The sequence below is a fragment of the Cimex lectularius genome, unplaced genomic scaffold (genome assembly GCF_000648675.2).
Source record: "Cimex lectularius strain Harlan isolate CLEC.00 unplaced genomic scaffold, Clec_2.1 scaffold109, whole genome shotgun sequence".
NCBI classification, from domain to species: domain Eukaryota; kingdom Metazoa; phylum Arthropoda; class Insecta; order Hemiptera; family Cimicidae; genus Cimex; species Cimex lectularius.
Window position 1 is genome coordinate 184,574 of NW_019392781.1, and position 13,034 is coordinate 197,607.

At 33.5% G+C, this 13,034-nt stretch overlaps 1 protein-coding gene across 1 annotated transcript in view; it reads left to right on the forward strand.

Annotated features, from left to right (window-relative positions):
- The first annotated feature begins 4,850 nt into the window (after positions 1-4,850).
- The window catches only part of LOC106665978 (tRNA dimethylallyltransferase), a 237,623-nt gene continuing 229,439 nt past the window's right edge, over positions 4,851-13,034 (forward strand). Inside the window, exon 1 of the mRNA XM_014392816.2 lies at positions 4,851-5,035. Within this exon, the coding sequence (XP_014248302.1) occupies positions 4,916-5,035 (120 nt within the window). The 5' untranslated portion in view covers positions 4,851-4,915. The remainder of the gene's footprint in view (positions 5,036-13,034) is intronic.

Below are 13,034 nucleotides of genomic sequence, written 5' to 3' on the forward strand. Positions count from 1 at the left end.
ATATGCTGTATGCGACTATTAACGTAGGTTTTTCCTAGACTGGGCGAAAATTAACCCATTAATGAAAAAAGAAAATAGTAATAATAGATTTAAAAAAAGGTCGTTTTAACACAGGGATGTTTAATTTTTCGTTAAAGAAACTCATTAAACAGAAGAAATTTAAGAGACCGCATTTCTGGGTCGTTTTACGTAGGGGGTCCAGCTCAAAAGTTAGAACGTCTCTCACAAAATAAATACCGCATTGCAGTTATATTTGATGATTGTGGGAAACTCACTACAGTTAAATTAAAAAAAAAAGTTTAATTTTATATAAAAAAAAATATCTTCTTGGTGTTTGAAGTTAATTTCGTTCATATTTAGATGAAATTTCAACAGATTGTGTAAGTTCCGATACGCTTAGTTTCAGAGCCAGAGCTTTCAAAACTTAGTGCAAATCAAAGAACATGAAGTATATTATTAACAAAGAGCATTTAGGGTTTGTTCATAGACTTTCCATATATTTTATAATTAGACAGCTATACTCCGTTTAATAATAAAAAACATTTATAATTTATAAATTGTAATAGAAGTGTATACAAAATTGAATATTTTCTCTTTGGCCGATTGTACCCCACGTCTCCGCCGTATTAATTCCATCGCAAGACATTAAACAATAATTCATAAATATTTATTGCGGAAATGTTTCAGATTGTTTTCACTCTCGCCGATATATAATTACTCTATTATGTTAATTCAATGATTATAAACTAAATGACAGTTTGTCATTGTTTAATCTTCTGAAACGCAGCACGCCCGCTCTAGGTATGTGAAATTGTCTCACTTGCACTAGTTTTCCTTCCCTTTTCGTATCTCTATTTAAATATTTTATCTATCAATACTTCTCTCACACCATCTTTCTCAAATTCGACCACTCTCCCATTCTGTTCTTCCCTCTCTCTTTTTCTTTCTTTCGCTTTTCTTTCCAACGAAAACCATACAAAGAAATATTACCTGTACTTTTATATTCCTCAAATAAGGGCAGTTTTTCTATCATAAAGCAATATACAACAATCCATTTCTTAGATGCGATTGGGTTTGAATCCAACCAGTGTACCAACAAAACATCCAAACTACCAACCAGCCCACTACCCAACCAATGTACCTATAAACCTTCTTTTGTATCTAACATCCATCCAATCAACCACCATCCAACCAACTAACCAATCTTCCAACAAACCAGCCACCCATCGATCTAACCAACCAAGCATCCATATAATCTACCAAGCAGCCCACTGCCCAACCATTGTACAGATAAACCTACCTAAATACCTAACATCCATCCAATCAATCCCCACTCATCCAATTGACCAATCTTCCAACAAACCAACCACCCATCGATCTAACCAACCAAGCATCCATATAATCTACCAAGCAGCCCACTGCCCAACCATTGTACCGATAAACCATCTTAAATAATTAACATCAGCCCCCATCCATCAAACTAAACAATCTTCCAACAAACTAACCAACCAACCTACTTTACTATGTATTTATATATCTAACCATCTTCCTACAATTTATTTTGCGCTATGGCAGAGCAATATGTAACAATCCACATGTAAACATCCAACCAACAACCCTGGAAGTATGAAACCGCTAATCATGTACCTATAATTTATTTTTAGTCTCACACCTTACTCTGTCTCTTTCACTCATTCCTTCCCTCTTTTTTCTTTGTCATTCATCCTCTCTATTTTTTGTATCAAGAAAATTTGTAAAAATGAACTATGATGGAATTTAGAAAAAAAATTATATTCCAGCTCCATTTGGTAGCTTGAGAAGATACGGTGAAACAATGTTTGAGTGCATTTCTCTACGAACCTCTGTTGAATCTGTAAAGGTTTCATTTTACTTCGATTCTTCTCATAATTACAATCCGAATTGATCTGTGGACGGTTTGAAACTTCCCCAAATCAACAAAGCTGGATTTAATAAAGCCGTTCGAGGGAGATCGATAGCGCGGCGACAAATCCAGTTCAACGCCTACGCCTAAGACATTCCCAGACTTCAGCTACGAGTCAACGACTTGCAGACGGACTGCATTTGTCGTCTCGAATGTCTGCATTCTCTCGAAGAATCGCCCTGGCAAAAATAATACAGTGATGAGTTTTTGAAAAGTGTGATAAATGTCGCGATGGCGATTTGGTCTGTATGCCAGCATGGGTTCACAATGTGTATGCAAGTGAAGTATTATTTCGACGGTATGAATCGTCGGTTATCAAAGTTGGAAATATCTCTCGATGCTAATAATGGTTCTAATATTTAGTAAATTTTTAATATAAAGAGGCCAGTTAAAGACATGGTCAAATATTTTTTAATATCAAACTGAGAGTAAGAGGGCTATATTAAGGGAATTGCCGAAAAAGGTAGATAAATAGATAGATAGGTGGATAGACATAGTTAGAGATATATAAATAAATAGAGAGAGAGAGAGAAAGAGAGAGAGAGAAAGAGAGAGAGAGAGAGAGAGAGAGAGAGAGAGAGAGAGAGGGAGAGAGAGTGAGATTGAGAGTGAGAGAATGTGAGAGTGAGAGAGTGTGAGAGTGAGAGAGATTGTGAGAGAGTGAGAGTGAGAGTGAGAGAGAGTGTGAGAGAGAGAGAGAGAGAGAGAGAGAGAGAGAGAGAGAGAGAGAGAGAGAGAGAGAGAGAGAGAGAGAGAGAGAGAGAGAGAGAGAGAGAGAGAGAGAGAGAGAGAGAGAGAGAGAGAGAGAGAGAGAGAGAGAGAGAGAGAGAGAGAGAGAGAGAGAGAGAGAGAGAGAGAGAGAGAGAGAGAGAGAGAGAGAGAGAGAGAGAGAGAGAGAGAGAGAGAGAGAGAGAGAGAGAGAGAGAGAGAGAGAGAGAGAGAGAGAGAGAGAGAGAGAGAGAGAGAGAGAGAGAGAGAGAGAGAGAGAGAGAGAGAGAGAGAGAGAGAGAGAGAGAGAGAGAGAGAGAGAGAGAGAGAGAGAGAGAGAGAGAGAGAGAGAGAGAGAGAGAGAGAGAGAGAGAGAGAGAGAGAGAGAGAGAGAGAGAGAGAGAGAGAGAGAGAGAGAGAGAGAGAGAGAGAGAGAGAGAGAGAGAGAGACAGACAGACAGAGAGAGAGAGAGACAGAGAGAGACAGACAGACAGACAGACAGACAGATAGATGAGAGACAGACAGACAGACAGACAGACAGACAGATAGATAGATGGAAGTAGAGATAGATAGATAGAAGTAGAGATAGATATAGTGATGTAGAAATGGATAGAGGGATTGACAGATAAATAGATAGATATAGAAGTTGATCTAGATACACCGTTAGACAGATAGATAGATAAGTACATAGAGATAGATGGATGGACAGATAGAGAGGTAGATAGGTAGTAGGCAGGTCGTTAGGAAGATAGATATATAGATAAATTGATAGATATTGAAGTAGATCTAAATACATGGTTAGACAGATAGATATAGAAGTACATAGAGATAGATGGATGGACAGATAGATAGGCTGATAGGTAGTAGGTAGGTACTTAGAAAGATAGATATATAGATAAATAGATAGATATAGAAGTAAATCTAGATACATGGATAGACAGATAGCTAGACACATGATACGTAGTAGGTAGAAAGATAGATAGATAGATAGATAGATAGAGAGATAAACAGGTAATAGGTAGGTAGATAGATTGATAGATATAGAAGTAGATTAAAGATATACAGCTAGATAGGGAGAAAGATATAAGAGTAGATAAAGATAGATAGATAGATAACTAGATAGATATAGAAATATATATAGATAAAAGGATAAATTGATGGATATGTAGATAAGCATAGAAATATTAACCGATAGATAGATGAACAGATAAATAGATAGTAGGTAGGCAGTTAGAAAGATAGCTATAGATGTAGATTACAGATATAGAGATAGATAGATGTAGAAGTAGATAGAGATAGCTATAGAAGGACAGCGATATATGGATAGACAGATATATAGATTGATATAGAAGCAGATTAGAGATAATCAGATAAATTAAGGTAGATAAATCGATAGATATTGAAGTAGATAGATCGACGGAGAGATCGATACGTAGCTGATAGATATAGAAGTACATTCAGATAGATTGATAGCTAAAGAGATAGATAGGCAGGTAGATAGATACAATAGATATTGATGTGGATTAGACGTAGATAGATAAATAAATAGATAGGTAGATAAATAGCAGATATATATTGAAGTAGATAAGAGTTTGATAAGAAAAGAATCAGAAAAGGTTTTTCAGTCAAAATAACTCGTCAAACCAAATTAATGAAATTAGTTATTTTCTTAGCAACCAAACAAGTATAATTTGATGTATTCATATACAACTGTGACCTTCTTCTAGCATTAAGTAACTCGATTTATTGGCTGACTTTTTGTTTTGTTCACTCCATGATTATAAATTCTGAAATTGTAATGTGAATTTTATGATTATTTGGGGTGCTGACACGGCGCTGATTATTGTAAGGTTCCTGGGTTCGAATCCAGCGGCCATTAAAAGTACTATTTGTTTTTATAAGGTAAAATTTAATTTTGAGTAGATTTTGCGTTTTGATTTGATTAGTGATTTAGTGATATTTTAATTGTGAAATAATGTGATCAATTGTTTTTTTTTTTTTTTTTTGGTGAATGTGAAAATTTTCAATTCGTTCTTTGACCGAAATTTCGTATTATTTATGTTTTTGTTTGTTATACGTATTTTATGATTATTGATAGGTGTTTGTTCATAATTATGAGAGGATTTAGTGGAAATTGGTTAAATATCTTTATTTTTTGTTTTCGAATTTGCGGCGCGAAGGATGCGCCTGCGCCTGCGCCCCTCGCGGGTAGGTTCGATCCTGCTCAAAATGGTGAGTCAAGTCCGTCCGGTGTTCGAGTCGCGATGTGTAGCAAAGTGCCCGTCGTTGTGATTCTTGGTGCCACGGGAACTGGGAAGTCAAAACTGAGCATCGAGATCGCCAGGATGTTCCGAGGCGAAGTCATAAGCGCGGATTCTATGCAGGTGAGTGCCGTTCGAATATTGTCCAAGACCGACCACGAGGTAGCACATGTTCGACCAGGACCGATAATCAGTCAAAACCCGTTTAAAACTCGACAAAACATCAAAAACACATTGTTTAAACATATTTAGAAGAAATTTAAAAGATCGGACAATAAAATCAAGACTATTTCAATTTAAATCGGCCGATTTCTCTTTAAATCTCTTATCATAACCTGCTCGATTACCTTCCCAAAACAAAGCGTTGAAAAACAACTTTCCCTATTCAAATGGAACTATAATCAAATTAAATATTAAAAAAAAATAAAAATATAGTTTAAAAAAATGTTAAAACTTACTCCTTATAAAAAAAAAGTTCTCATATTAAATTACAAATCCTTTTTTCAAAATATTGTATTATATCAGAAATTTTAAATATAAAAAATAAAAAAAAGGTTTTTCTTTATAAAGGAAAAATATGAAAAACCAAAAAAAGGTTTTTCTTGGGTTTTCTCACTTTCATTATACTATAACCTCGTTGAGGTTATTTTCTGTGCGATGGATCCTACACCACGTTCCCCTGAAAAATCTTATTTTAATATTATTTTTTTAATCAATATTTAGTAGTTTAATTAGGTTTATAAATGAGTAATTTCGTTTTAATATTATTTTCCAAGTTTTGTTTTTTTATTTTGAAAAAATCCAGTCATTTTTGTTTATTTTATATTAGGCCTAAATTGAGTGTTTTTAATAGTTTCCTAGATTTTTTTTTATTTTACGTCTTATTTCTCTGTGAGGTGGAAAATTTATTTTCGGTTCCATTAACCCTAAGCTAAGTCATTTATGTGACAGTTTATGGTTTATGGTATAGTTGTCTCCTTATTTCTCTGTGATTTCAAGATTATTTTTTTTAAATTAGAAAACTATTTAAACCATAAGAAAAGTAAAAATTTGGTCGTATTTTGTGGTAAAACCCAACCTAGGTTCAATTTGGACGTGATTTGCAGTTTCACAATAATTTATTTTATACAATAAATGATTATTTTTTTGCCCTCGCCTACCTCCGCATTAGAACTGATTTATATTATTAGCAAAATAATAAAAAACCCTGTTTCAGGTTAATTTCATTATAATTATGTCGTGTTTAATATGGGGAAATTATTTAATCAGAAGCTTAATCGAATATGTGTATGTGTGTGTGTGTGCGTGTGTGGCTGTAATTTAAATTTTGTTTACTTTGTATTCTAGAAATAAGTCAATGTCGATTTTTGGTTGTAAATCAAATTTTCCAAAAAGTTAACATTTTTTGTCCCTATCTTGGTTAAATAATAAAGAAAGTTTAGGTATTTTTTTCTACTGTTTGCAGTTACTTCAATTATAATTTGTTTTTCGTAAAGATTTTACTAATTTCATATTTACAATTTTAGTTATTTCAAAAACTAATTTCTAACATTTACACGATTTTGCGTTATGAGCCATCGTTGGATTATTTTATTTAATTTTTCAAGATTTACTTTTTTTTAGTTTACATTTTACGCAAAAAAATCTATTATTTTATCCCTTATCCCTATTTGACATGTGATAATAATGACAGTTTGTGATATAAGCCTCAGTACTTCATGGCCTTTAGCCCTATTTGACATGTTATATTATTTTTTAAAAGAAATTTCAAAAGATTTGTACACTTTAAGATGTGATGATTTTGTTATATTTTTTTTCAATTTTTGAAATATATATAACTTGTAGAATACATGAATATGATTGTCATGTTAACCATAGTTGATACGTAACATTTTTTGAAAAAATTTTTTTTTTCGGAGTATTCATATTTTTAAAATTCGATAATCATCTAATTTTTAGTTCTAGTTTATTTATGTATCTTATGGGATTATTAGGGATGGTATTTTGTTAATACAAATTGTGTAAGTTTTACGACTTTTAGAGGCAGCTTGTGATAGATATTATATTTCTCATGATTTACTTTTTTTGGTTTACATTTTTACACCGTTCGATCAGTTTTTTGATATCAGACTTGTGGCCTTTAGCCCTATTTGACAAGGTTTATTTTTTTAAAGAAATTTCTGAAGATTTTTACACTTTAAGACATTTTGATTTTGTTAATTTTTAAAATATTTATAACGAAGAATACATAAATATGAGTGTCATGTTAACCATAGTTGATATATATTTTTTGACAAAAATTTTCGGAATATTCACAATTTTAAAACTCGCTATCATCTAATTTTGAGCTCTAATTTATTTATTTATCTTAAGGGATTATTAGGGATTATATTTTTTTTAAAAATAAATTTTGTAAGTTTTACAACTTTTAGAGGAACTTTGTGATAGATATTTCTAAAGATTTACTTTTTTTGGTTTACGTGTTTACACGGTTCGATCAGTTTTTTGGTTTCAGTTCTAGGTACTTCGTGACCTTAGTTCTATTTGATATGTGACAATAATGGCAATTTGTGATATTAGCCCTAGTACTTCGTGGCCTTTAGCCCTATTTGACATGTTATATTATTTTTTAAAGGAAATTTCTAAACATTTTTACACTTTAAGACATGATGATTTTGTTATATTAGCTTTAATTTTTTTGTGAAATTGTATAAGTTTTACAACTTTTGGAGGCAGTTTGTGATAGATATTATATTTTTCAAGATTTACTTTTTTTTGGTTTACATTTTTACAAGGTTCGATCAGTTTTTTGCTATCAGTTTTAGGGACTTCGTGACCTTAGTTCTATTTGACAGGTGACAATAATGACAATTTGTGATATTAGCCCTAGTATTTCGTGGCCTTTAGCTCATGGGCTAACTTCACGAGATATTAGGGGTGATATCACAAAGTCATCGATCGCGTAATAACATAAACTCAAAAAAAGTTAATCTTGAGAAATTTGATTTTAAAAACAGTCCAGAACTAGGGCTAATATCACAAAACCATTGCGTCTAAAAGTTGTAAAATTTATACAATTTTTAATAAAAACACAATCCCTAATAAAACAAAATCCTTGCGCCTTCAAGTATAACAATCGTTAGAAATTTATTTTAAAAAATAATATAACATGTCAAATAGGGCTAATATAACAACCTAGAACTGATTCCAAAAACTGATCGAACGGTGTAAAAATGTAAACCAAAAAAAAGTAAATCTTGAGAAATATAATATCTACCACAAAGTGCCTCTAAAGTTGTAAAACTTGCACAATTTGTAAAAAAAACCATCTCTAATATTTTCTTAAGATAAATAAATAAATTAGAGCCAAAAATTAGATTATATCGAATTTTAAAAATGAGAATATTCCGAATTTTTTTTCCAAAAATATATATCAACTTTGGTTAACATGACACTCATATCTATGTATTCTTCAAATTATATAATTTAAAAAAAAAAATAAAGCTAATATAACAAAATCAACATGTCAAAGTGTAAAAATCTTTAGAAATTTATTAAAAAAAATAATATAACATGTCAAATAGGGCTAAAGGCCACGAAGTACTAAGTCTAATATCACAAACTGTCATATTGTCATATGTCAAATAGGGATAACGCCACGAAATAATGGATTTTTTTGCGTAAAATGTAAACTAAAAAAAGTAAATCTTAAAAAATTAAATAAAATATTTTAATTCAATTATTTTGTAATATTAGCCATAGTTGGTGGATAATTTAGATTTACGTATTGTTTTTGGTTATTTAAATTTAACTACGTTTTTACACGAATGGATGGTTTTGTGATTCCGCCCAATGCACTTCGTGACCTTAGCTCTATTTGATTTATCATTTTTAAAACAAATTTCTCAAGGTTTACTTTTTTCAGTTAACTACATTTTTACACGAATCGATGGTTTGTTGATATCAGACCAGCTTGATTTTTTTATCTTCTGAGAATTCACTCCTTTGTTAAGCATTGATTTTGTTGATAGATGGTTTTGTTAGTTGATTAATTTTTTAAATATATATTTTTTTAATAATCAATTTTTAAAGATTTATGTTTTTACGATTTGATGATTTTGGGACATCTCAGGTTATGTTTTGTGTGCTATTTCTAATGATTTACTGCCTCTTTAATCGATGATTTTATTGTTAGAAGTTTTCGTTAGTTGATTGCTTTTTTAAATACTATTTTTTTAAAGACAATTTTTAAATATTTATACTATTACGGATCGATAATTTTGAAAACTAACGCAATTACCAACTGAATTTAATATTTGTCCTCTTCCCGTTAATTCTCCAATGAGTCTTGTGGTTATTTTCATGTAAGCATTATGCGTAGTGGAGGTCCATTTGCAGCTGCTTGTCTTCTCATAAATGAGCCTCTTGATGAAGACGGTAATAACAGGTATTTTGAGGATCGAATGGTGTGCTGTATTGCTTATAAACAGGTTATTATCCGTAAGATTCTGTTTTGGTTTGTTTGTACCCTCTGCAGGTGATATTGCCCAGTTGTATTGCCGAATGGGGAGGTTGAGGCATAGATCAGTAGATAGGTGTTAGGGGCTGACCTGCCGTCCAGGTGATGAAACGCGGTTGGGTATTTTACTTCGTGATGTATTTTTAGAAATTAATATATATAGTAAGAATTTGTATGTTTGACTAACAAAGAACCAAGTTGTGGTGAATTTCCGTGAATCGTAAGCATTGCCACCCCTTGGAAAACATTTGAAGTGTGTTCTGTTTTCCTCAATTTTTATTCAACCTTTGATCGGTTTTTAGTTAAACTGTTTATATTTCAACCCTTTGTGACCTAATGTTGTCTTATAGCAAGACGAACTTTATCAATTTTGTTAAAAGGTTAGCGGAAAATCCTGACAGTTTAGCTTGCGCCAGATAAATCAGTGTTGCCAATACACGGGCAGGAACAACCTGCGCCCGCCCTAAACTAAACTCACGGGATTTCCTACTAACCTTACACAAAATGGCTAAAATTGTCATTCCTCTGAAGCAACTTTGGGGAAGAAAGTGTTAAATTATAAAATCTTTTGTTCGAAAAATATAACATCGATACGAGATGTAGTCGTTGGGTGAATAGTAGAGGTAGAAGATTCCAAAATGGAGATTTTAGATTGCCGCCAAAAAGAACAGTGTTGCCAATACCCGAGATAAAACATTGAAGAATAACACTGCACCCCGACGCAAAGATTTTACTACAGGAAAAAGGATTGTCGTTGATATACATGAAAGATAAATGAATTTAAATACACGAATATAAAAAATTCTATAGAGGAGAGAAAAAAGTATCTTAGATAGTAAGACAAGACACGTCTGCTTAAATTTGACCTTTTGTAGCATAAATTATAGAATCAAATAACAAACTGAACATTTTTTTGCGTTCATATCGAAAATAATATATTACTCACAGTATTGTTATTCCAACTACGCACTAGTGAGTGGCGATATTGCGACCCATTTTTTAAAGTACAGCCGATATTTTTTCAGTTTATTTGTAAACTAATAATATTAGAATTGGCAATAATTATCGTCGTGAAAGCTGTTAATCTATATTTTTTATGGAGTTACGATCTCAAGAAGTCAAATGCCATTCTAGGCTATCCTCCCTTTTCGTCATTAAATCCATTGTTACTCTCTCAATTTTGTCTCTTATCTCTCACATCTACCTTCTAACTGCATAGAAATGTAACAGTTTGGCCATTACGTCAAAAAGAAATTGTTACTATCCAAGGTTAAGTAGAACTTTCTGACCCATGTATGCCTCTCTCGCACATTCCTCTCTTCTTGTCTATTTTGTTCTTTTTCTATTTTTATCTCTCATCCTCTCCTCCAGTATTTTCTTTCCAAAATTTACCCACTTTCTCATTCTTCCCTTTTCTCCTCTTTCACTCTTACCCTCACCCTCGAACTAACACAGTTTCTCATAAAGTCATAACTGCATAGAAATGTTAACAATTTGGCTGTACAGTTCAAGAAGAAAACAAAAGGTCTATCGCCCCACTCTTTCTTTCTCTCCTTTCTTTAACTTTCAGTTTCTATGTCCCTAACCAAAATTCGCCCAATCTTGCATTCCATTTTTCTTGCCTCTTTCCCGGTCTCTGTGTTTCTATCTCTCCTTTTCTTTGTTTTTTGCTCTCTATCTGTATTTCTATCTGCCACCCCTCTCAACTTTCCGCTTGAACAAATTTGCCTAATCTCCCATTCCTTCCTCTTTCTTTGTCTCGGTATCTCTATCTCTGTTTCTATCTGCCATCGTTCTTACACTTTCCTCTTGAACAAATTCGCCTACACATCCATTCTGTCCTTCCCTCTTTTCTCTTCTTTAATATGTTTCTTCCTATTTATTTCTATGTGCCATTCGTCTCGCACTGTCCTCTTTACCACATCGCCCATTTTCTTGCATTCTTCACTATTTTCGTTCTTTCTTTCTTTTCTCTTTCTCTGTCTGTGTCTCTCCTCCCTCCTTTCCATTGCCTTTTGTTCTCTATTTCTTTTCTTACCTGCTTCCTCTCTCACACTTTACACTTTCCCAAATTTGGCTACTATCCCATTCTGTACATTCTCTCTCTCTCTCACTCTCTCTCTCTCTCTCTCTCTCTTTTTCTCTCTCTCTCTCTCTCTTTTTCTCTCTCTCTCTCTCTCTCTCTTTCTTTCTTTCTCTCCCCCTCCCTCCCCCTCCCCCTTCCCTCTCTCTCCTTCCTTTTCTTTGTCTTTCGTTCTCTATTTCTTTGGCTTCTCCTTTCTCACTTTCTCTTTTTCAAATTCGATCCCTACCCCATTCCGTCCTTTCCTATCTCTCTCTATTTCCTCCTATCTCTTACTCTCCTCTCTCTATCTCTCTCCCTCGTCTTTCTTCCTCTCTGTCTGTCTCTAGTTATCTATCGATCTATGCACCTGTCTCTGTTTTCCCTTAATATACCAAGCTTTCTTTCAGTTATTGCCTCCTCTCCTTAATAATTGGATTTTAATGTTTTCCAATTTAGATCGTCATATTATTTTTTGACCAATGTTGAAATTTATTCCACTCCTTTCCCACACACTTTCCTGTTTCCAAAATTCGGCTGCAGTCTGTTCTGTTACTTCTGCTTTTTCTCCCTGTTGTGTGTTTATAAAGTAATGCTAATGATAGTATTTCGTCTTCTGGCAATACATAAAACACATAAATAAAGATCTTTATACTAAATACTTTTTTTTAATAAGAGAAATAAATTCATTGATATATTGCCCGGCCACTTTTCCTTACTGTATATCCACATGTCAATGGGGATGACGAGAAGGCCGTAATCGACGGGATGTGACAAGAAACAGGAAGATCCGACTCCATTCAGCGGATCCCAGCTTGCGGGATTTTGCGAGGGAAAATTCAAGTAATAATAATAACATAAAAATAGTATACAATCACGGATCTATTGCTCGGCCGTTTTCACGTGGGAAACCCTAATTGAATAAGGATGGGAATCGTTTTCCCTTAATTGGTGAAGTTTATATTTGCGAGTTAACTGTAGACTCTGAAGTTTTTTCTTCTTTTCTCGATAATATTTATTTTAGCCGGGAAATAGAATTTTATGTTTGTGAGTTATGTAAATCGCCAAACGGCGTCTTGTTTCGCCTTGTTATTTATTTATCCAGGACCTGGTTCTAGAGGTTACTAGGATCTCGGCTTTATCTAAATGTCAACACAAAGTTATCCGCTAGGGACAACCCTAATCTTCTCAAATTGAAAAACGATAAACATTTCCGAACAGTTTTATAAATCTGCAAGGGAATTTTTCACCTGTTGCATGCTGGCGTGAGGAAAAGACAAATGGAACGAAAAAGCCTCATCCCAAGGGATGTGCAATAGAATCAACCTATTGGTTTTATCTATTGGCGATCTGATCAGCAGACCTGCCAACAGGAAGGCCTACTAAAATGGAAAGAGAGGAAGGCGATTGTCGCAGGGTTTATGAACTCCTTCCGGCAGAGCTAATCGGCTTCCGGTCCTAGTCTTGATTCTCCTCTCATCTTAAGTCCAATTCTCCTAAATTAGATTGGAACCGATTGAACCATTTTGAAAACAGGGCCT